A 25,289-nucleotide genomic window follows, 5' to 3' on the forward strand; every position below is an offset into this window, starting at 1 on the left:
TCAAGTTTTTTTCGTATTACCTATGTAGTTATATATAATATGAAAACGAAACGAATGAAATCAATAATTCATCACTGGTCAGGTGGGGCTGGGGGTCCGATAGGCGGGCCAGGCCGATATCTTATCATGGAAGACTTTGTCCAACGTCCAAAGAATCGATATATGATATTGTGATGAAATTTGTCATTTACACCCCTAACAATGACATACGCACACAGAAACTAGCAAATGCATGACAAACACAGACCCACACAAGGGCATACGCACAACTCTGCAATTTATCACATCTTTATCTTGATTTCAAAATGATATTTATCAAGTGATCTGCTTTTCGTTTTTGTTCATCTTTTCTTTTGTTTTTCTTTTCCTGTGTCTCTCTTATGCCTCTGTCTACTCGATTAAACGGCGCTGCTGTTGTCTGTGCTGCCAGTAATCATAGAACTAGGCACTGATTGATCACTTGCATCTCCCTCTCCCTTCTTCCTCTCCTCTGTCTCTCTGTAGTCCATTAGTTATGGTAATGTTAGGTTAAATACATCTTAACTTGCTGGTGATTGATTTACACACCCCCACCCCTGAACATTCCCTTCATTTTCCCCTCCTCCATTTCCTCACTAGTTTCCCCCCCAGTCTCCACCCCTCTTGTATAATATATAGCTTATCAGGCCAGATGCTGTTTGAGTTGGGACCAGTCACACTAAAAGGGAGGTCTGGCTGTCAGCCACACTGAGCCGGCTGCTGACAGAGCAGCACAGACTGCAGGGTCTGAGGATGAATCTGCTGTGTCACACAAACAGACAGAAATATGAGCGATGCCTCGGCTAGCTGGCCTAAATATGCTCAAACTCACACTCTGAGATTAGTTTTATTTTGAAAATACAATAAAATAATTCCACGCACATGTATGCAGACACATTCGTGTTTGTCCAACTGTCCTGTTGAGGACCTCAATCATCCTTTCATGTCCAACAAAAACTGTAATTCTCAGTACCTGTGTACTCAAACCTAATTTTAATCCTGCTTCTAACCTCAGCTGTGCAGCCTCATTCCCATCTAGAAAAATATTGCTGTTGGATGGATTTACTTGTTATCTGTAATTTTGATTGGCTGACATTTCCCCTCCTAACAAATTGTTATAAATGTTAGGTTTCTTCATCGTGCTGTTTTGGAATGGCTAATAAAGCACCAAATTTTGACTTTTCTTTTTGGTGAAACTTAATTTTCTACTCTTTTAAACATTAGTCAGGCATCTAGTGTGTTGTTTTTAGTGTATCAGCACAGTCAACCATACATATTCATATAATAACACTATATTAGTTGTAAAAACATTCAGGAATTCAGCTTTAAATGAAAGTCCTAACCTCAAGGACTAAGTTTGCACAGTGAAAAAGTGTGAACTTTGTAAAAATGTCCTCACCTTAGATGTCTACAACTCCAAATGGTTGTTACCACGGAAGAATTCCAAGAACATGCACATTGAGGGACAAATACAAACATACATAACATCACATTCGCACCCTGACAAAACACACACTCATGCTCACACTCGTTAATGTGAAAGCCCCAACACTTCAGGGACACAGTGAACCCCAGATCCATCTCTGCCCTGACAGCAGTCCTCCATTAGCCACACACGCATAAAATATGGTTGCAGAATGCGCACATACAGTACTTTGTCAGAAACACACACAGCGGTAATACATAAACAGGCTGCATTTTCTCACCTGGAACACACACGTACACTCACACAGGCAATGAAATGTGGAGTTGCTGGATGCACAATAACATGCAGCTGCGGCTACTTTTTTGGTCACAAACACACAAATGCTGTTATATAGACAGTGTGCACTTTCTAAATCCTATTATCGGTGAAAACACAAATTAACTCATGCAAATGTGACCACAAGGCAGACTCACCTGTCTCTAACTCCAGCAGTGATGTTATAAAGGTGATTGGCAGCTCCATCAGCACATGCCTTCAAGAGAGCTACAGAAAGACAGACAAGAGAGATACTTCAATCTGTGTGACTGAAGGCAAATGGTTTTAAATCAATTGTGCTCCTTACGTTTATCGAATACACATGGTACACATTAATCAAGTTACTGTTACATATCACCCAACTGAATGTGATATAAATTACGTGTAGTGTCACAATAAACCACTTTCCACTTATGCAGAGGTCAGCTTAGAGAAAGTGTGTCCACGTTAATTGTTTACTGTAATTTGTTCATTTGCACGTCACCATCTATGTGCACCAGCGTAGCCTAGTGTAACTGGAGGTATACACACTCCTCACACTCATGTAACATAATTGTTTCCCTCCTAAAGAACTCATCACATTCAAAAAAACCTACCCCCAGACATGACAGACCACTTCTGATTAGCTCCACATGAGTGAGATACAAACAAGAAAGGCCATAATAATAACATATGACATCGGATTTAACGGGAAGCGAGGAGTTAAGCAATATGACCTGCCATTTATGGGTGCAAGCTATTTTAGTATTTTCAAAGAAATCATTCTCCGATGAGGTCTTGTGTAAAAGCCGAGGGAGCTGTACATAGGAGCCTTATCACACGTGACATTTTTCCAGTGCTACTCCTGATGAATAGACTGCGTGCCCTCTACTTATTCTGTAGTGTGGTTTCCTTTCAAAGGGTTTTTGTGAGTATACCTGCTGTTTCTGTAGCCTGCTTGCTCAATTTAACTTGATTTGACCCTTTAAAAGGCAAAGTAAGTGAAAGAGCACTTTTAAAAAAAAACAGACAAATGAGGCAGAAATTTGCTATTCTTAAAATCGAGTTGAACTAAATTAGATGCAAACTATTTGCAAATGTATGCTCTTTCATGGCCTCCATTCTATTCAAATTGAACAGGCAGACTATTTTTTAAAAGCCCTTTTCTGTTCAGGGCTGTTGTGGTGCACACAGGGGAAAAACTTCAAAGAATCAGTAGTAGTTCTTCTCTTGCACCTTGTTTAAAACTAACTCAAGTCTGCACTTAAGAAACGGGAGACGGATGCACGCTTATTTTCTGTCCTACCGACTTTCACTCTCCAACTGTGTCCATTCCCCGAACCCATCACACATTCTTACGTGCATGTTATTTGTTTGATTGCAAAAAAGTAATAAAACAGAGCATAGTGTGAAGAATATTCTACAGTCATGGCTATCTGCTATTAATGTGATCTGGTTTACTGCATATGTGCAGGCATACAAGTGAATGAAATTTCACTTGAAATGAATTTCACTGTGTTTTCCACGTTTCTGCACTCTCATTCCCCACTTTATTGCTTTGCTCATACTGGGTTGGACTCTGTGTCACCTTCGGAAGAGCCTCACTTCACAGCGTCATGCATTTCAGGCAGCAGCTATCACATAAAAACTGTAATAGACAGAACTCTGTTAAAGGTGGGGAGATACTGCTAGTTAGTACAGCAAACAGACAAAGAGGAAAACTCGCAGAATCCTGACACAGCACGCCCATCACAGTAAAGCCTCAAGCACACTATGGAAGGCTGAGTGACTCATTCATTACAAGTTTACTGGTGGATGCAAGCTTTAGTGGTTCAGTGGTTATAAACAGATCCAGTCAAAAGTACCCTGTGAAATGTCAATGTTTTTAATGTTATCAATCACACCTTTCTGCGTTTGCAGCTGTAACCTGCCCAAATGTGTGCGCTGAAAAAGGTCAATTAGTTCAGTAGTCACGGTCTTCATCTTCTTTTGTTGTCGTACAGCACTGCTAGTGGTCAAAAACTCCACAGGGTGCCTTTAACTGGGGAGCCACAGACGACCTAAAAAACCTTATGTACAACATCTGACAGTTACGAAAAATTTGTTTCACCAAACCGGTAGTTACTTCAACAATATTCCCTTGTATTCTAAAGTGGTTCATTATCAACAACACGATATAAATACAAAAGTGTTTCCTTGTGGCTACGTTCAGAGTGAATAAACATCAAGACTTTCTATGTGTAAACAGATTTGCGAAAATCAGACATGAAGGAAATATTCAATTTATACTTCTGTTCTCCAGGGTCTCCATGTAACAACAACCATTGGGTGCAAACTTTAAACTGCCATCTCCACTAGCAATAAATCATCTCTTAACACATTGTCACTGCGACCCCCTAAAATTATGTTTAGCATGTATCAATGCAGACTGTGTCATACCTGCATTCTGGCTTATGCGCAAACAAATTCACACATACGCTCAAGTATTCTCGATTAGCATTTGAGTTAAATGGAGGGGAATGATTACTCTGACGGAGGGGGGTATCTTTCTCAATCCAGGCATCCTTGTGTGCCTAAAAAGTGGGAGAATACAGACGCATTTGCACTGATGTAAATAAGACACTTATATTCAAGGTAGTGCTTTTATTCATAACCCCCACCACCTGCTGCCGATGTTTCACATCAAGAAATGATTGGAATGTAAATGACTCATTATCTCTGACAGTGTGCAAAGGCTGGGAAACTTTTCGAAATGACAACTTCTTGAAAAACTGAGAAACTCTTCTTTAAGCCTGGTGATGACAGACTGTAAAGCTATCAGTCATTATCTGTGTATAAGTATCTACACAAACACACAAACACTTTCAGACTTAGAGTTCGAGAACAGTTACTTTTGTCTGTCAATCATTTACTCAGCTCTGTTTTTAAGGCATGCCATTAAAACGCACACACACGCGCACACACACACACACACACACACACACACACACACACACACACACACACAGACAGCTCCAGTAAATCTGAAATGTTTGATGTCATTCTACCAACTGTGGTACCCGCCTCATAACAATCTGTCAAAATCATCTACTTATATTTGTGTCATTTCCCATTATCTGAATTTTCTGACCATAGTTCTGCCTTATATCCATCATGTAATCTCAGGCTGCATTCACACTGTGGTGTCATGCAGGACTGTCAGTCATCCACAAATTGCCAGTGCTTGTTTTGATGCGCAAAAGTCCCTTCCAGTACTGTATGAAAACAGATTGCATAAAAATCAATGAGAGGATCTTTTTCAATATTTGGTACACTTAAAAAAAAAAATAGTATTTTGCACTGCTATTTCACTGTTACAATTCAGCATCTTTACATGAGGGTTGTGTCCACATTGTTTTATAGTTTGGTTTTTAAACAAACAAACTTACTTACTTACTTTCAGTGCTTTGAATAGAATAGAATAGAATAGAATGGATCTTTATTGTCCACCAGGGTGAACATTTGTCTTCAGCTTACCAAACACATGAAAAAGAAGCCTAAAAACAGACAGACAGTGAAATAAACACATTGACAGGATCAAATTACATGTTATAAATAGTTTACATCAATGCCTGTGGCTTAGATCTCATCAGTTACTTGTTGAGTTAAGGATATTGACGGCACTTGAGATAAAGGACTTCTTAAATACAATTTTAGTAGCCAGACGGACTCTATGGTGCCTCCTTTAAGAGCTTAAGCTGGCTGAAGAGAGGACGGTGAGCTTTCTGCCAGGATACTCCTCGCTGTCTTCCTCAGTCTGGAGCTGAAGTTAGTAAAATTTGTATTGTTTTTTTTTTTTTTTACTTTTTCTGCTTTGCATGTAGCAGTAATTGATTTTATATTTCACGTTTGTGATACAATTCTCACACTACATGAATTTGTTAAGTTTGATGTCTTTGAGTGTGCAAGAATGTTTTTAAGTTGTGAGGCCTTAATTGTCCTTTTGTCTGCATATCAAATATTCATGAGTGTGCTTTTGTCATTTTAGTTTTGCTGTTCTTGACGCAATTTCCAAAATTCCCACAAAACAGGTCGAATTTATTCAAAAGTTTATTTTCATTGCGAGAGACACTTTCTCAAATGCCTGTGGGAGCGCCTGTCTCTTGAACTCTCTACATTCAATTTATCTTCATCACACATAAATAGCAAAAGTGAGTAAACTGTACTTGAGAAAGATAATCTCTCTCTCATCCACAAAATACAATTACTGTCACTCTCCCACTGAAAACAATGCCTTGCCGGCTCTTTGAAGCGTGCCACGCCACAATTGTGAACAACCTAACAAACTCCATCTTGTTTTTCTCCTCGGAGGATATGAGTTTAGAGAAAAAGCTCAGCAGAAAATCATATGCAGCGACATAGATGCCTCATGAATCCTGATGGTAATGCAAGTTGAGTGGGGAGCAGAAGCAGTCGGAGGAGATGACCTTGGAAATTACCTAGCCGCCATAATCCCGCCTTGTAGGCCTCATAACCAACTCCTGTCACTCACCCTGCTGCATGATAGATACATATGGTAGGCAGGAGATAATGCACTTCCACACATAGTGCTAAATCTGTCATTTCAGTGCTTTTTCTGCATCTATTTCGCCGTTGAGTTTGATGCAGAAACGATGCATGTACACATTCACGCACAACAAGTACACACATACACACCCATTACTGTGGGGTGTTTTCTATAGCAGGCCAGTATTGATGAGGATAGAGGTGAGGATTAATGCCTGTCAGTTTGGGGCTTTGGCGTAGTGCAGGAGAGGGCAAACGGTCACAGAGAGCGGTGAAAAGATTATTATCCTTATTATGATGCCTTGACGCCCTCCCTTCATCTATCAGTCCACCTTTCCCCCTTCATCTGTCACCCTGTCTCCAGATCCACCCTGCTCTCTACACCTAACCTCAAATTTGATTGATTTCCTGCACAAACATCTCTTCTTTTTTTCCTCCATAGCACCACACTGTGACTCTTTATTCTTCTGCTCTATCCTTCTCTTTTTTATTATAGGTGGCACAATTTCACCAGTTCTTCCACTGTGTTTTCCTTTCCACTGACAATCTTACACAGATATTTTCTTTTCAACTTTCTTTTGATCTCTACCCATCAATGCTCGCTAATCCACAAACCTAGTCACTCTGTCTGACACGTGTGTTTGAATGCAGAGGTGCGTATGTGTACGTGCAGCAACATCACCCAACTGGCCTTGATGATTGCATGGCTGATACACAACTGGCCGATGGGTGACACAAGCCTCAACTTCAGCGGGCTGCTCCTCGTCAACAAATTTCAAGAAACGATGAAACACAGCACTTGTACAAAACAAAAGCCGATTTTTGTCTTGTAGAGAGAGTCACCTTTACTGATTGCTTCATTGATCTGCTTGTTTGTGTTGTTACGCAGTGAGTAAGTGAGGGATGTGTAGGTGAGTAACTGAGTGAACGAATGAGTCAGTGACTGACTAGATGAGTAAGTGGGTGACTGATGGAGTAGATGAGTGAGAGGGTGCGTGAGTGAGATAAGAAGCTTGATTCCACTTCACAAAATCACACTTGGCACCTGTAAATGAGTTTCTCTTTGATCAGTGTTGCACTCTTGCAGCTTCCATTGCTCCTTTGCCCCCTGCTGCTCTACCTCTCCCACAGGTGATGAGGGGGCCCAGGGGCAACACATCAGAGGACCTGAGAGTGCTGTGTGTAGGTGTGTGTGTGCAGATGTCTGTGTCTGTAAGGGTGGAGACCTGGCTATGTTGCCTCCAGGTGAGCAACCATCTGGAGAGTGACACACAGTCAGGCACGCTCATGCGCACACTGACAACTGCGCATCCCATAAACAACATTAAAAATGCATGGCACATCAAATGAGGAATGATAAACTTGCTACAAGCATGTTTACCATCACATTGCGCAAGATCTGAGATCTGCCATTCACGCACCATCATCATCCTGTCAAACTTTCTTTAAGTCCCATGTGCACCGCTGCCGAGAGCAAAGCTGATCAGGAAAGCCTCCCAATTTATGACATCCACACCGCAGCATTGCTTGTGGCACTTAACAAACCGCCCAAAATCTCTCAAACTTTTAAGTAGCCTTATCTGAAAGGTGGCAAATATCCGAAATCTGCCATATGTCACTCTCAAACTACACGGTGCTACCAAAGTACATCTCATATGTCCGTCTATCTCACAGTAGTCAAATGGTGCGGTTGGTTGGTTTGTCGATTTCATGCAATGCTTGCCTTGTGATTTTTTTTCCTGTATTACTGGCAAGAATTCATGGGACGACAAAAAAATTAACGAAACAATCAGCAAAAGGATATGCAATAGCCGTAAAATAGAATAGAATCGGTGGAGAATAACCACATCTGTTACACTTTGCTGATCTGGTCACAGCTTGAATTTGAAAATAAGGATATTAAACCAAAAATATCTATCTGCAAACATTGTTGAGGGTCAGTTATAATCAACAGGGCATAGGGAATCTGTAACAGGTCTAATATCGCAGACAATTACAGTTGGATATTGAAAAACTGTCTTCAATTTAGACAGTTTGCTCAGAAATATTACCAATGGGTGTTCAAATGCATTTCAAATCATGTAGCAACTGCAAATTTCTGAAAAAAAAAAGGAAATGCGATACTTGGTATTGTGCAGATTTACATAAAACTTTCAGGCCTCTCAGCCTTGGGATGTACAGAGCAAGACTTTGATGAGATTTAGCATCAATTAACCCAATTATCCCTTTTCATTTAACAGGTATCAAAATCTGTTTGATGAATGTTTTAAATTTGTTTCTTTTTTGTATTTTCTATTCTTCTCACATAACAGATTACCCAAATAATCTTTATCTAGGGGCAGCAGGCAGCCTTTGGTGTAAAATCAGATGAGGAAATTGCTTTGTCTAATGCCATCAAACAATTTGTGGAGGTCCTCTAGTAGAAAGGCCAAAACAGAACGTCTATCTAACCGTGTGACCGCTGTGCGATGGAAAAAGCTCAGGTGCCTCTTGGGTTTTTGCTACGTTGATAAGAATATCAAAGCTGTGTTCATTAAAATTCAATCTGATGTGGTTTTAATCACAAGTTTGCCTTCAAAGTAACTTTGTTTACTAACCTTCTTCCCTGATTGCACTAGTGTGTGAATTAGATTTTTCACAAATTAGTGTGCCTACATTTTGTTGTTGTTGTTTCATGGCCTCAGCATCAAATCTGTTGAGAACCAGTGATCCAGGCCACTTCTTTCCCCTTCTCTCCTTGATAAAACAAGTACATGCTTAACAAATTAAACACAGTTTGATTCCAGCGACTCCAGTCAGACTCTGTTTCTGATCCGTGCACCAGATTTAAAAGTAATACAAAGTTGTAGGATGCAGGTTGAGTCTGGTTTAAAGGCTCAAAGTCAGCTTTCCATATTTAATATGTTACAGCCAAGTAACACAACAGCTATGTGTCAACATGCTCATAAGTGACACCTCAGTGGAGCTTCAAGCTCCATTTCTCATTAAAGACCTATTTTTCCCTCTTTAAGTGATGGGCCTTTTGTGCATGTCGTTTTCTGAATCTGTGTTTGTCTTTTACAGACATGGACAGACAATGGGACAATCAAGTCCATTTTTTATATCCTTTAGTTAGAAACTACTTGAGTTAGCTTGCATTGTGAAATAAGTACTGCATGTTTGAATATGAATCAAGCTTTCAGTTTTCTGCCCTTTTTCACAGAAAAATGTGTTCTTTTATTATTTCCACGTACAAGCAAGGGTTGCGCATCAATGAGAAAATCTGTAAGGTGGGACACAAATGTGCTTGCCTAAGTATTTCTCATCTGTACATATCCTGCACTAACTAAAGCAGCTCCTCTCATCGATGAAAGGCTGCAAGAGACCTCACAGATGTAAGCGACGGCTCAGAGTCAGTGCTGAGAGTGGGCTTGTTAGGACTATATCGCCCACATTCTGAATGCAGGGGTCTCTGGTCCAGTGGGTTTGTTTATTCCTACCCAGTCACTCCCCCGCTGAGTGGCATGGACAGTTACTGCCTTATTTCCAGGGTTTACACGACCTACCAGCCTAATAACCTTTTGTGAATGTACACACACTTGAACGAATCTGAATGGATAAGCCATAGTTGTCACCTTTGGACCTTACAATTGCTATAAAAGTGCTTTCGATAGGGTTGAACGTCTATGATAAAAAAAACAAATTGTGCCGTTAGTGCTGTGAGAGCTGGTGACCTTAGAAATAATGAATGAAATGCACACAGACATTTTACATTACAATTAAGCTGCTATTCAGTCACATGAATTCCAGGTTCAATAGTTCAATGACCTTGTTTCAACATGTCACAAGATGTTTAGCTGTTGATGACAGCTAGGTCAGACATTCAATTTAAATTTCTGATTCTAAAATCATTGCGATTTATTCGTCATACACAAAGGGAAACTAAATCATGCTATATCTCGGGCTGTGGATGCGATGGAAAAGTGCAGTACTATTTTAGTTTTGACTATAATCATTGTTCAGGTCATGCCACCACAGGAGCTATTCTTAAAGTAAAACAAAGTCACCCTCGCAAAAAGGCGAATTCTTTTCTGCAAAACAACAACAAAAAAAATGATGTCATCTTTAACTTCATTAAAACACATCTCACAGGAAATGTGGGCAGGGGGCAGGGAAGGGGGCATTTTCAATAACATGGCAGCAATTAAGATTTTGCAGAATGGAGGCTACACAGGCTAGAGAGCAAGGTCCTTCAAAAAACAAAACATGCAGGGAAAGACTGGCTCAGTGCAAACCAGTGCAGATGGGATCTAAGTGATAAAAAGGGGGGCTCATTGGATCTGTGTTGATGTGTCACATATACCTTTACTCCACAGAGTGTGTAGGTAGTCCTTATCCAGAGGCTGGTTCAGCATGATCAGGCAGATCTTCTGCGTGCCTGAAAAAGACGACAGAAGGAGGGGGAAAAGAGCGTCAACCATAAGCAATCAGACAGAGACACAGACGGACGATGGAGCGCAACGGCCAACAATACCCATCACATCACTATTTGCATACTTAAAAAATACCTTTTAAATACAGTGCTTGTGGCACTGGGTGTGCCAAATAAAGAACAGAACAGAAACAATGGTGTGATAATGAAGTCATTATCATGCTCCACACGGAGACAGGAAAATAAAGGGGAGAATTAAAAACAGAAACCATTCCAAAACGTGCCAGGGTGTTGATTTTTGGTTTTGTTCAAAACAAAGTTCACAATGTTTTCCCATCTGACCCAAATGAGCTGTGAATGTTTGTTTTGTTTTTTGCAACATTAAGGAGATAATAAAACATAACAATAGTATAGATAATGTCCATCCAAATTATGCCACAATTTCCTTCTCCTTGACCAGGGTCACAATCATCGTCAAAGTCCTTATTATCTTCTTTTTTTTTTTTTTTTTTTTTAAAGGGAAATCTGTGCTTGCACACATCTTATCGATGCTCATTTTAATATCTCGACCTTGGTGACACACCATCTGTAACTGCATGACAACAGAGGAAAGTCCATTCAAACAGCACAAATGAAAGTAACCCATCATCCTATAGCTTCTCTCTTTCCTCTTAGTGTACCTCCATGCTTCTTTGTCAAAGTCTCTGTCCCAAGGTGCATCATTTCATAAATCTGTTTCCTCCCCGACCCCCCCATCCATCTTGCTTTTAGCTGTTCTTTTGCTCTGCTGCTAATGCAGATCCCCTGACTAATACTTTAGAATTGTCATTTTTCTATCTGTAGGAGATGGAAAAAAAAAATAATGGAATACAAAGCATTCACAAAGTACAAACAGTGCTGCTAGAAAAGCCTTAATGGACCAAAGACTAAAGAACAACGTCTCCTCCTCTTGCCTTCACACTTACCCATTTCATTGCTCGCTCATTTATCTTTCACTCTCATGTCTGACCTTAAAAATGATTTCTCATCTCTCACAAGTTGTTGCCTTTTGTAGCAAAGTCAAAATGTCATATGTGAGGGATAATGCACGGGATGATTCAGAATTTGGCTTCGCGTCAGGGTCCTGCGTCACTCTCTGGATCGTTTCGCAATAACGACGGGCTCGCTGTACATTATCCTGCTTATTACATGGCTACCTACTAAAGAAATCAGTAATTTGAAATAAAATAGCAATTTACAAAAGTACTAACAAAATATTTCATTAACCCTGATTTTATTCAGTCCATGGCAACAGACTGCTTTACAGAAATAACAAACCGAAGAATCAGAATCAAGTATTCAACAAAGCCATGCTTAAGCAAGTTTCAGCAACACTCTGTTATTATTACAATGTCCTCTTTTCTCTCTCCTGAAGTGCATCTATGCAAATTCCCCACGACTGGATTTTTGTTTCGGAACAGCACAACACGGCTCATTTAAAAAGTGTCTATCTTTCCCAATACACCTTCCCTGATACATGGAGAAGGCAGTGGGGGGCCAGAGAACGCAAAGGTGAAGAAGAAAGAAAAATATACTGCATTGCAAAATGTGCATCATCATCTTGAAAAGGACAAAAAAATAAAAAAAAATAAAAAACATTCTTTTTGGATTTATATCCTCAAGTGTAAAGAGTGCATTTTAGCTCGGCTGAGAGAGTGTGGAGGAAAAAAAAAAATTGTCCTTTGGGTCTGTGACTTTGTTGCAGCAGCGGGCTTGATGTTGTTAAAAAGTTCACACCACTGGAAGGTCATTTCCAATACGAAAGTCAACTCCAGCAGGGTATGGTAAAAGGAAGGGGAGGGGAAGACAGGATAAAGAGGAGACACAACAGAGGAGGGAAAGAAAGCAGGACACAAGGAGGGCTAGGTGAGGAGGAAGAGGCCGAGGAGTAGATTTGTCAGTCTTGTCTCTTAATTGGCCGGAAGTGTACGAAGAACAGAAGACAAACTTAACCAGCCGTGTCTTTTCAGATAACCCCAAGCCACACAAACACTCACCTCCCCGTATGCGCGCGCACACACACACGCGCACACACACACACACACACACACACACAAGGAGGTGCCCGGCCTTGTGTGCACTCTGTTCAAAGAAATGTCACCTTGGGATTCTTTTAAAAGTGCCAGACAGCATAAATACCACACACACACACACACACACACACACACACACACACGCACGCTAACCAAGCACATAACGTAGCACATGGATATTCCAGGAATAAGCATTTATAATTAAAATGGTGAAATTTAAAAGGCTAACCATGCACACTGGGGATTTTAAAATGCAGACATCCAGGGGCTGTTTTTATATTCTCCAACGAGAGTCTAGAGAGGCATTTACAGCAAGAGATTTAACTAAAGAAGCCATAGAAATATACTCTTAACTTATCTAATGTGGGAGAAAGTGTTTCACTACACTGTACAGTTTGGAGAAAGATTTTAAAAGTGAATAATACAGGGACTTTTTACCTTTGATAGCCAGTGACAGATTTATCAACACAATTATATCATCAGGAGTGTGTGTGTGTGTGTGCGTGTGTGTGTGTGTGTGTGTGTGCTCTGATCTGTTCTGTTCTGCAACCGTTTGGGGGATTATTCTCACACCCTGTGGAATCTGCAAAATAAATCTTGGATTTGTACAGCGAGCAAACTCAAGAGTGTAGCCTGTAACGCTTAGCTAACGTGTCTGAGTAAACATTTGTTTCAATGGATGCTTCAGAACTGCTGATAGCATCCTGACAGAAGTGAGTGTCTCTTGACTGACGCTGGCCTTTGCACGTTATTGATTCTCTGGCTGTACAAGCATAGAAAATCAACAGCACTTCTGTATGCGGGAATGTAAATTATACGCAACACACTGGATTTGTACTTTAACAAGACATGAGGACACCAAGGAAAGAGAATATCAAATCAGCTCAACACCTTTAAGACTGGATGTTTCATGATCATTTGAGTACAGCACAACACAAGATTCTTCAGCTACAACAGCGACAGGTTGAAGGAAAGTTACACCAGGAATGCGACGCCATAGATCCATATTAACGAGTCAATCTTTCTAGCACGTAAATAATTCAAATTCCTCCACATTTTCTGTAAACTGCTCACATGTTTATAGCGTGTTCATGAACCGGGCTCATCTGTGTACGCCGTATGGCGAAGAATCCCTGGAGGCTGAGAGAGGCCAAAGCTCTGACACTGCTGAGCTTTCTGGGGACATAATGTTGTTTTCGCATTCCTAAACTCTCTATTCACATCTTTCAGTGGGTGGACAATATTTCTAGCCAGCTTTAAAACCCCACACAACAATTTAATCTGGACAAACAGAGTGCATTTGTTGCTAGTAAACCAATTGCCACCAATTTACTCCAATGATCAAGCTCATAGGCAGGAAGTCGATAAAAAATGATCTTTATGAAATAGATCTTGAGCTTTACACAGAAATAACAAGCGTAACTGTAGCTGTAAATACTAGACAGACATAAGAGACAGAAGGAACTACATGTGCCTGCTGTCTCGACAACAGGCCAAACTGCTGTACGATCCCCTTGACCTTTACAGCTCTGCGGAAAACCTGCCCTTAGGCTCATATAAGCTTCAGTTCCTCCACTCTCGCACACACTACTAGGGAGCTCACATAAACCTTGACCTGAGAGTAGTAGCTAAAGGCAACTATAACCAGCTTCCACCTCAGGTATGTAAAGCAGTCACTGCTGACCATCTGGAGAGTTTCTCCTTTTTTTTTTCCTTTTCATTTTTTAAACAGCATCAACAGAACATCTTTGGGGAAATTCGGCCTGCTACAAAACATGCCTACATGCTGTCGGGAAAGAGAGAATAAATGTACTACAGAGTTTGGTTTTTTTTGCCAAACGTCAGATTGGATTTGGTTTTCCAATTTATACGATGACGGAGATTTTATTCAGGAGCTAGATTATTTATTTTTACAAATATTTCAATAATCAAAATGCCTCCTCAAAGCCTGTTTTTTTCTCAAAAAGCTAACAATACAAAACGAACACATCAAGCTCTCTTTCAGTCAGCATTCATTATGTACGCAGGCTGACAAAAAAGACACAGGGAAGCGTACCTCATACATTGTTGCCATGAAAGAGCCAGTGACTTGTTTTTGAGTTTTGATTCCCCCAAGATTGTTTGTGGTGTCAGAGTGAGGGGGAGAAGCAGAGAGAGGAAGACAAGTGTGACAGCCATGTGAGTAAGAGCGGTGTTTTGATCAGACGCATACAGATACATACAGTTTGGGTGTGGCTCGTGGGTGAGCATGCCGCGTGTCGTGTGCGTTGATTTGTGTACGTGATGGAGTGCGCGCATGTGTGTTTGAAAAGCAGTACCTGAGGGCAGCAGGCAGTCCAAAGGCGTCAGCTCTTCATCCATGGCCAGGGTCCACAGGAGGCCGTCTTCAATCAGCCGACTCACCTGGAACTGAGGGGGGGAGGATAGACACTGTTGCTGCTATTCACGCTTTTATCTTTTTTTCCACCTTTTGTTGTTTTGTTTTGAACCAAGAAAAGGACGTCATTTCATTTTCAAACTCGTCTCTCATCCCAGTTTATCACCTGCCTTCCTCTGGGTTATTCATTCCCCCCAAACAACACACACTAACTGGGGCTGGATCACTGAGTAACTCATGACACATGAATAACACTGTGGTCGTAGCCAAGAATCATTTACGTTATTCCTTTAATGTGCTGATTCTTATATGTAATAGTGGAAAATACCCATCAGATTTTCTCAGAGTCATCAAATTTATTATAAAGAATTTATCAATAGTTTCTATCATGTTTCATTAGTAATTTCTTCAAGTAAGAATGCCAAATCTTTGCCGGTGTATGTGCCATGTTTTGGTGATGTTATGTTGAAAATATTCAAAATGATCATATATTTGCGGAAAATATGAATCAAGAAAATCATTGGCAATTATTCAATAATGAAAATAATCATAAGCTGTTGCAGCTTAACAAATATTTGTAATAAGCAAGAGTCAATTGTATCATCACTCACATTGTTATGAAGAGCTTCAAGTTTCACTAAGTTTTATGGATAACTGAGAGGAAGCCAGAACAAAATGCAGTCTGAATATTTTGATAAACACACACAAAGCAGAGCCATTACCAACCACAAGGCTAAAGGCCAGAACGTACAGCGTTTTCACGATTAAAAATAAAGTTTAACATTTAACCTGAAATTCCAATTTGCTTAAATGATTTAATGAATATGTAACTACATTACATTTAAGAAAAATCCTTCTTATGAACGTTTTTGTAAGTCATTTCAACCCCACCAGAACTGCGGAGAACAGATTTGACTGAAGCCATCCTTCTGCTGAAACCGCTTTCAACTCACTAAAACACACATGAACAACTTAAAGCATGAAGCAAAACATCATGCGCCCTGCCAGCACTCTTGCTCAGCCTCTTCAGCTTCACAAATCATCTACCAGAGCAGAGCAAACCATCATTAAGGCAGAGAGGAAGGCAGTGTGTAGACAGTGCTCGCAGTAATAACTTGACCTGTGCACCACATTAAACAAGCTCCTTACCTACAGCCAGTAATGATCACTAACAGGCCTCCCTCCCTCCCACATACATGTACAAACAGCCCAGCCAACGCTGTCTTATCCAAGCTAAAAAAACAGAACTATGTCAATTATCAATTCAAATACACGTGTTGTTACTGCACTACATTAACTCTGCCAATGACTTGAACTTTAGCTGCCATAAAATGGAATTATGTAATCCATGGATTGCCCAAAGCAAATGGAGCAACTTTTCTCTACAAATGTACTACTTTTTTTAAATTAATTTAAATTATTTTACACAAAAAACGTCACCACAGTCACACATAATGAATCTAGTCCCGTGAGTCAAATAAATGGGGACTGCTGAATACTCTTCATTATTCATTTTCATATTTCTCCACGTTGTGCTGTAAACTCTTTCAAACCCAACCATTTACCTTCAAATAAAAAGTTAATGTTTTGCAGCAACAACGACGGTCTTCAATCTATCAGCCACACAGTTAACAGTAACAGACCCTGGTGAACTTTCCGTGACACCTGAGAGGCAACACTCTCCGTCGGGCAGCGGACTGTGACACCCTCCTCACCGGGGCGGCTCTTCATTCAGCTTTACAGCGCTGTAGCCGCTCCAGTGCGCTGTGAGGCAGTGGCGCAATGAGCCGACCTGCACACACAAAACCCTTTATTCTGCCATGAAACAACAGAAATGCAGACACTGTGTTTCATAACTAACAAACCGACTTCACACTTTAAACTTGTCATTGCTGTAGTTTGTAAATATTCAATAAAACTTACAGCGTGAAGTGACTTCCGCCATCGGTCTTGTAAACAGCCAACGAGAGCGCGGGGAGGAAACCTGGAGAAGCTCCAGGAGTGGCGGCGATTTGTCAGGGGGACACCTAGAGGCCAAAGGTGGAAATGCATCCTCCTTGTGTGTTACTCCAAAACCGGGATTCTCAAAGGCACTCCCAGAGCTGTTTTTTTTAAGGAGACTCTAGGGCTCTCTGGCAAATTGAGAAACAGTTTAATTTCACTCTAAGGTTCATTCAGTGGAAATTATTCCAATAACAGTGTGACTATTCCAATCCCCGTTCTCACTCTTCACTGTAGCTATCATTACATTTCCCATTACAGCATAGCTACTGAACAGATGTCCACTTTCTTACAATAAAACAAATAAATTATTTCAATAAAGGGAGTAAAACAAATCTCACAAAGCCAGGTATGCCGGTCTTATGTGGCTATATTTGGGGGTATATGCGAGCCTTAAAATCTTAAAAATGTCAAGAACCCCTTGATTTGCATTAACACCACTGACCCGTACAGGATGAGACTTTTATTGAAGGAGAGTATTTTAATGTTTAATTCTAATTTAGTTAAATGGAGCATTAACAGTCAGACAATTAGATGCTTCATTGATCCCCCTCCCCTGGGAGATCTACCTGGTGTTAGTGCTTGGTAAAAGAACGTACAGCAAGATGGATGAACTAGGATATTCCTAACTATCTCTGACACCCCACTCACAGCAAAAAAATCATGCTTTTCTTCAGTATCATCTCACAGGAGCAATACATTACATTATTCCTTATTTCCCTGCAAACCAGGGTCATTCTGAGGACCCAGAGGTCATGTTGTCTGTGACCAAAATGGGAAATAACTTCCTTTGTGAGAATTTGTGAGTTGTAGGAACCTGCTACTATCACATATTTAGATTTGACTACTTTGAGTGGCACTTATATAGATTTTTTTAGATACTTTTTAGAGTTTTGGTGTTTGACATCATAATAACCTCTGCAGATTTCTAAGCTCCAGATGATAACCAATGTAAAACATCAACGCTAAATGATTAAGTAATCAATTCCTAGATAAATAATTAGGACATAAATGGCAGTAGCAAATCAAAGACAAAAACAAAAAAAATGACAGGTAATGACATTAAACAACTGTTTGTTTAGGTAATCTAATTGTCCACAATTAATAGTTTATAGCACACACACTCTCAGTCCCATCACACATGCAAACTACGCAGCTAGACTCACACACTCGCACACACAGGCAAATGCAGACACATCAGAAAACTCGCACATGAAACTTACATGAGCAAAACACACAGATAAACAAACATCATGAGCACACACACACGCACAGACACAAGTGTTGGACTGATGGCGTCAGCCTCTGATATCTTCAGACGGCGGTGGAAGCAGTGTAAAGTGAGAATCCAAATCTCTCTCAAGGTGAATCCACTCCGGAGGCTCGTTAAAACAAACGTTCTCTCATCAATCAGCACTTGTCCTGTCTCCCAGACAGACTGCACACGGGAGGAAATTATACACACAACCAATACACACTTTTCCCACCGACATGTATAGGCCACACACGCACACACACGCACGCACACGCACATGCTATGCTCAGATGCATGGGAAGTCATTCCTTCTGTGAGCATGCATTATAAATACATCTATGAATAAATTCCAGGCTGAGTGCATTCTTCATTGGCAGGGATTTTTTTACAAGGCCACACCACCTGAATGTTTGATCAGATCTCTCTCTTCTCTCTGCACCTTCCCTTGTCCATCAATCTCTCTGCTATTTACCCTTTTCCTTTACTCCTATTTGCGCACCTTTCTTTCTTTTTCACAACATTGTCTTGTTTTCCTGTTAGTCTGTCATCATGTACAAGTCCAGCTGTTTTCTCTTCACTTGGCTATTTGAGGGAAGGTCATGGGTGAGCAAGAAAAAAAAAAAAAACTATAAATAAAGACTACAGTACAGCCACAATCCTCTGGCAGGAAGGGCGTTTATTACATGGCCTGGAATTAAACAGGAAACTTATGAATATGTATCATGTTTGATCATTTAAAGCTCCAAATTGTAAGATTTGGCCACCTGCTCCAAATGAATAGCAGGAGCACTTCACACCCTCCCCACACCCTTGTCCTCCCCTAAAAAAACGTCCAATGTCCTCAAAAATGTAAAGCAACTCAGGATTGAATGTTCATTTAGTTGTAAGTTGTGGATGCCCAACAAAATGAAAGTTCTGGTTCCTTCATGCTACATACCGTGCACACAGATAATTAGATTTAGAATAGAGCAGGATCAAATCTAAGATAAAATGAAAACAATGTACATAGATAACATAATATACATAAATGTGCACAGGAAAAAAATCTGCGTCAGGGGAAATGTTGAGATAAAGCCATGTCTCTCTAAAGATGTGAGCACAAACGGTCAGTTCCATGGTGGGTTAGCTTAGCTCTTATCCCAGCTCTCTTCCCTCTCTTCTGGGGCAGTCGCACTGTCGGTTTGTACCATTTGGTCTCACTGGTGGTCATAAAATGCCGTGGGCAGTGGTTGTCAGGTCTGCTGCTCTTAATCCAAACCCACAATTAATTTACAAAGCCTTTGAGACTATTTTCTGACACACCACCCACTGTGACGCTTGGCCCAGCTGTATACTGTGGACAGTGATCATTTCAAGGTCTGCTGCTCTTAATCCAAACAAAGAAAAATAACAGTTTGAAACAAAAATGTAGTGAGCAGTGCAGTTTGTGTTGACAAAGTGGTATTACAAGACAATAGGGGCTGGGGCTAGCTGGTTATCATGCTAACTTTAGTAGATACCTCTGCAACACAGCACACAGATGTCTTTGACGTAACATCAATACTGTTATTTCTTCACATTCAGCTGATATCATTAGTTGATTTTTGAAACTAAAATTCTGGCTCGATCTCATATACTGTGCCTTTAGACCTCATTGAGTGACCAGTGGCTCAGTCATTATAAACTCTGTTTCTGCAGACTGCTGTGCTGCCATGCATCTTTCAAATCCACAGTATTTATTTTAAATTCCACTGGAGATCCCAAAGTTACCAATTATACCAAACACATCAAGCTGAATTTTGAGGAAATGTGATGCACATAACATCTATAATATTTCCATTCGATTGAGCGGTGCCGCTGCTAAAAACACTGTGTGAAATATTCAAGCAACTTCTTTTTTGTTGGAATAGTTCACACAGTGTAAACATTATAAAGCTTCAATGAAGAGCTGGAACAAGCAGATACAGGATATATATACGAGATACTGTCTGCTGGAGTGGAATAAGATGATTTTTCTATCAGTAAAGCGTCGATTTGACGAATAAAACAATCAATTTGCCCGATTTAGAACAATTTCCGCTTATTCTGCGATCCTGTCAAGTTGCACACAGGATAAACCAGGAGGAAAAAGACTTATCCCACATCCAAACTGCACTTTCAGGTCAGTCTCTATTTTGGTGAAGAAGAAATACTCTCATTGTCTCAGTTGCCTTAAAATGAATGTATTGTGTTAAAATTCCAGGTCCCCAGACACAGACTCCACACAACAGTGAGTTTGCTTGACAAACAATCTTTTCAACAGTCTAGTTATACCCATGAGAATAAGGTCATGCTGTAAATAGAGGCATCTTCTGTGCTTCATAGTCGAAGAATGCAGAATCCAACCTCCACGCAGTATACGAAGGAACTGAGACACAAGATCTTATTATCTTTGGGACCAGGCAGTCTGAACCTCCTCATATGCTGGAAGGAGTCGGTAAAAGTTAGCAGGTCAGTTAGCCGCGACAATGTAGAAACACATACATTTTATACCTACAAGTAATGTTTCTACCCCACCCCAACAGTCTTTATGATGAGCTAAGCAAAACGTCCCCTGGCTGTAGCTTTTATATCTAATGTACAGACACGAGAGTGTTATCCATCCCCTCGTCTGGCTCACAGTAAGGATGGAAGCCAATCCTTTAAGGGTAAAACACATGGAAAAGTTTGCATTTAGAGCCTAAAATAAGCCAGCATATAGCTTCCCATGTTTTCCATATTTCCCTATGATATTTCCCTACGATATTTCCTTACGCACAAGACTGACTTATGTCGAAAGGCCCCTCAATCAAAATAAAGAGACAACTGAGTCACATTTAGTGCACGGCATGAAAATTCTCCTAGCTGGCAGATGGATGATTCACCGAAAAACACCATTTCCGAGGAGTGAAGCTCTGCCAGGCATTCATTCGCTGTCTGTCTTTCTACTGTGCAAGGTAATAATAGAAGTGTATAAAAATCTCTTGCCAATTGCTTTTTAATTATCTCTTTGCAGAACATTGTGGTTGGTCTCTAGGTTTAGGCTATCTGTCTTGTGCAGCTCATTACCGTCATTATTTGGTGCATCAAAACCAGCAGGGCTGTTGCCAATCCTTCACCTGCAAAGAAATGGCAAGGTAACATTGGTTCCCAAACAGCCGAGTCACTTTTTCTTAAATTACCACCTGCTTTCAGAGGATTATCTGGCGATAACTATTGCAGTGTGGACATTTCTATTTCATTTTCTCCTCAAGGTCATATCACAGTGAAGTAAGTGTGTTTGTCTCAAGTTCAATTTAATATCTCCTATCTGCAAACGCTCGGGTCACATTATTAGCCTGCTCACCTCTGGCTCAATACAGCTGTTATTGTGACAGATAATAAAACAAAAGAAGGGAGAGACTAACTGACATGCAAATCCAGACTCCCTCTCCCTCTCATGCACTCTCTCTACCTTTAATACTACCTATCATTACCTTAACTCCTTTCTGTCATTTCTTTTATCTGTTCTTTTTTCCTCGCTAATGCGCTCTCTCTTTGCCTCTCCTAAATTCCCTTTTATCTGTCTTGCTCTTTTTCCTCTCCACGCTCCCTTTGTGTCCCTTCGTTTGCTTTCAGCTTTACTTCACCTCATTGTTCCTGTCTGCTCTTTATAGCCACACTCTTGGGTTTTGTATTCGTGCAACAGTTTATTTCACGTATAATGATTTCTTTTTTAATGTTAGATGAAGGCGGATGGCAGCTCAAACGAGCCAGTTCGGGCTACTCGGGGGATCTTACAGCTCTGCTCAGTTTGGGGTCAGATCCACACACTGGCTACTGTTAAGGAAGCAGTTGCAGGAGGCGTGTGCAGCCGAATTATTGCTAAGTAGGCCAAATTTTCTTATTTATCTGCCAATGACGATGACCCATTTTAGTCAGGAATGAACAAGACACAAGAGCAATGGAGGACAACTTCTTTTTCATTTGTTTGAGGCAGAGGTGAAGTCCCCTGCCATGATCAACTAGAGTAAAAACAACATAGTGCGATATGTCGCTTAGAGGGGGATTTCTTTCTCACCACTAAAAATGGCCTTGAGAGGAAAGAGACAGAGCTTAAATTACTCGAGCTACAAGTCAGCTCTGAGGTATGGTCACTAAGAACAAGGAGGGTATATTACAGGTGATTGGACTCAGGATGTTGAAGTTGAGGTGGCCGCTCTTTTAACTCCAATACAGGGTAGGGTTGTGATTATCAACAACTTGGCAGCTTCTTCCCTGTGGCATTTGCTGCACTTAACCCCCCTTCCCCTCCAGAGGGTACCTGTCATATATCGAGGGGAGGCTGGTGGATTTCCTTTTGGTCACAGTATCATTGCCTAAGGGCTGGTGTCCCTCACCTGCCTCTCAAGAAGCAGGGATAAAGACCGACCTTGAGCGTGGGGTGGCACCATTCCAGCAGCTACAATAAACTCATATCTGTTGAGGAGGCCAACGGATGTGCTCTAAGAGAGGACTAGGGCTGACAGCTTAGTCATTTTTTTTCCCACATGAAGCCAAAAATGAGCACTATGGGTTATTAATCTATCGTGCCTCTGGGTCTACACATCTGTCCCAAAGGCCTGGCACCCACTGAAGTATACATAGTGTAACATGGGGTTTAAAGTGTATGGATGGGGGTTTGGTAGAAGTCTATCATCCAAAAAATGAATATCTCTGCTTGTGTGTCTAATCCACAACCCTAAGAGAAATTTTTCTGAAGGCTGGCAGCACAAATTTGGAGCGTAACCTCCGTCACCCTAAGGCAGAGAAAAAAAGAGCTGGCCTGGAGTGACCTCCCAGAAGCTGCTGGAGGGGTTCATGGGGGAGCTGCTGCGGTCCCTGCCAGGCGCTGTGAGTGATGATGCAGATGCTGCCTGGTGATGCCACAGGGGAGGAGATTTCTGAGCTCCCTGTGGTGCCGATACCAGCAGAAACTTGGGGTTGGCAGGTGCAATGGAGGCAGATTTTCAGTGCTGTGTGCATGAGTTATTTTAGACAGATGCAGAGCGAGAGTTGTACACAGCATGTGTTAAGGTCAGGCAGACAGCCCACTGAACACTTTGATGTTGATTAGATGTTGATTTGACAACCTGTGAGAACGTGGAATGCCCGGTAAAATACATTGCTAACAGGAAAGTTATGCATTGAACATTATGGCAGAATAGTTCAAGATTAAAATATATTATGCTACTTTATGCTATCTGAATATCCAGTATTCCAGTATCCAGTATATCTAAACCTCTGTCAAAACCTGAACAGCTTGCCAAAGCCACCAGTGGCAAGAGGGAGTCGAAACCCCTCAAGAGCTCAAGAAACCTGCAGATTTTAGACAATAACCCAAAATTGTTGCATATTTCATAGTGTAGCTGCATTGTTTCATTGCTGCCTTCAGTGTTTTAACTGGCTCACTGCTCAGAGTGATAGGCTACAGGGGAGGTTTGGGTAGGCGTCATCAGGCGTATGCACTGTGTTCTTTATGTAAAAAGAACAGCATGTTTTATTCAGTTCTTTGTTTGTTTTGAAGCCAAGTTAGCTGCTTGGACGATGCACAAGATAAGGATGAGTGGTTGGGTCCTGGGCAGTGTTGAAAGAGTTGGTCTCAGTATGCCTTAGGGTGAAGAATGTTTTCATTTATTTTTTTGTTTTGAAATGATATTGTCATGGGGGCAGTATGTTTAGGGCCTGTGAAATGCACTATATATATACAGTATACACACACACACACACACACACACATATATATACATATACATACATACATTTTATATATTATATGATCTATTTTACTGTACATACATATTCAAGACTCAATAGCATCAATATGCTGATGAGTTGCCTTATGATGTGACAGGGTAATGATATTATCAGTATGACTAATAATGATTGATTAATGCTTTCATTTAAATCTAAATTTAGATCTAAACTAGATAAGTGTTTTATATGTTGGTGCATGAGGGCTGTTGAGTTGTTGCAAAGTTTAATCGTCTCACTGCCTTGTTCAGATGTAGTTCATTAAAAGCCATCAGTTTAAATTCTAAATAAACGCATGCCCCCACAACATTTGACTCTCACACACTCCCTGTCTATCTCACTTTCCCCCGGTACTTCCTCTTTCTCCCTTCCCACTTCATTCTGCCCTTACAACACCATTGATCTTTCTCTCCCTCGACTGCCCAGTCTCTTGGGCTCCGTGTTGTCTAAACACACAGGCCAACGGAAACTCTGACAATGAATCAATCAATTTAATGAATGAAGTGTCTTGTGACTCTGCCATTCCTCTGAAGGACTATTTGCAGATCCCCTCCTGCTCCAATGTTTTCGTCTGTCTTTTCTCATTTCTACTTGATTTTTAACCTTCTCTTGTGAATCCCGCCGATATCAAATGACCTCAACTAAAGTCATTCTAACAACTCTTTTTTGCAGCTAAGACTCGCTCTGTATGTCTCTTTCTGTCTTCTGTCTCTTTCTCTCAAATTGCCTCTCTCCCGTTCCCTCCCCTGGTGTTCAAAATATTGACTCAAGTTTAATATCTACTTTTTTGAAAACACTTCCCTTCCCTAATGGACTGACGGCGCATCAAAGGGGTTCAGTAAGTGCACAAGTGAGAGACAGATGTATCTCCTTTCATCTGGAGCCTAGAAAGCGTGATTAACAGCATCAACGAAGTTTGAACCGAACTGATCAAACTTCTATCTTTTAGAAGCCACCTGGGATGCCAGGAGGAGTACAGCTATTCATCTCAACTGATGGGCAGTCCACCTGTAATGTAATGTAATGTAAAGAAAGAAAGCTTACTGTGTGACAGTCTAATGCGGCGATTATTAACTGCCTCAAAGCAAAGTGGATGCGTTTTGATATAAAACAAATTATAA

The 25,289-nt window shown here is 40.8% G+C and overlaps 1 protein-coding gene across 5 annotated transcripts in view; it reads right to left on the reverse strand.

Annotated features, from left to right (window-relative positions):
• Positions 1-17,099, reverse strand: part of tpk1 (thiamin pyrophosphokinase 1) — a 64,485-nt gene extending 47,386 nt beyond the window's left edge. Inside the window, exons 1-4 of one of the 5 annotated variants that reach the window (XM_070853221.1) lie at positions 17,067-17,099; positions 15,085-15,169; positions 10,626-10,700; positions 1,918-1,987 (exon numbers count right to left, since the gene is read on the reverse strand). In XM_070853221.1, coding sequence (XP_070709322.1) covers positions 1,918-1,987; positions 10,626-10,700; positions 15,085-15,127 — 188 coding nt within the window. In that variant the 5' untranslated portion in view covers positions 15,128-15,169; positions 17,067-17,099. Of the gene's footprint in view, positions 1-1,917; positions 1,988-10,625; positions 10,701-15,084; positions 15,176-16,292; positions 16,342-16,786; positions 16,806-17,066 lie in introns of those variants that run through there. The other 4 variants (XM_070853218.1, XM_070853219.1, XM_070853220.1 and 1 more) reach the window with 4 other exon arrangements.
• Between the last annotated feature and the right edge of the window lie 8,190 nt (positions 17,100-25,289).

This window comes from Pempheris klunzingeri, chromosome 21 (genome assembly GCF_042242105.1).
Source record: "Pempheris klunzingeri isolate RE-2024b chromosome 21, fPemKlu1.hap1, whole genome shotgun sequence".
NCBI lineage: Eukaryota > Metazoa > Chordata > Actinopteri > Acropomatiformes > Pempheridae > Pempheris > Pempheris klunzingeri.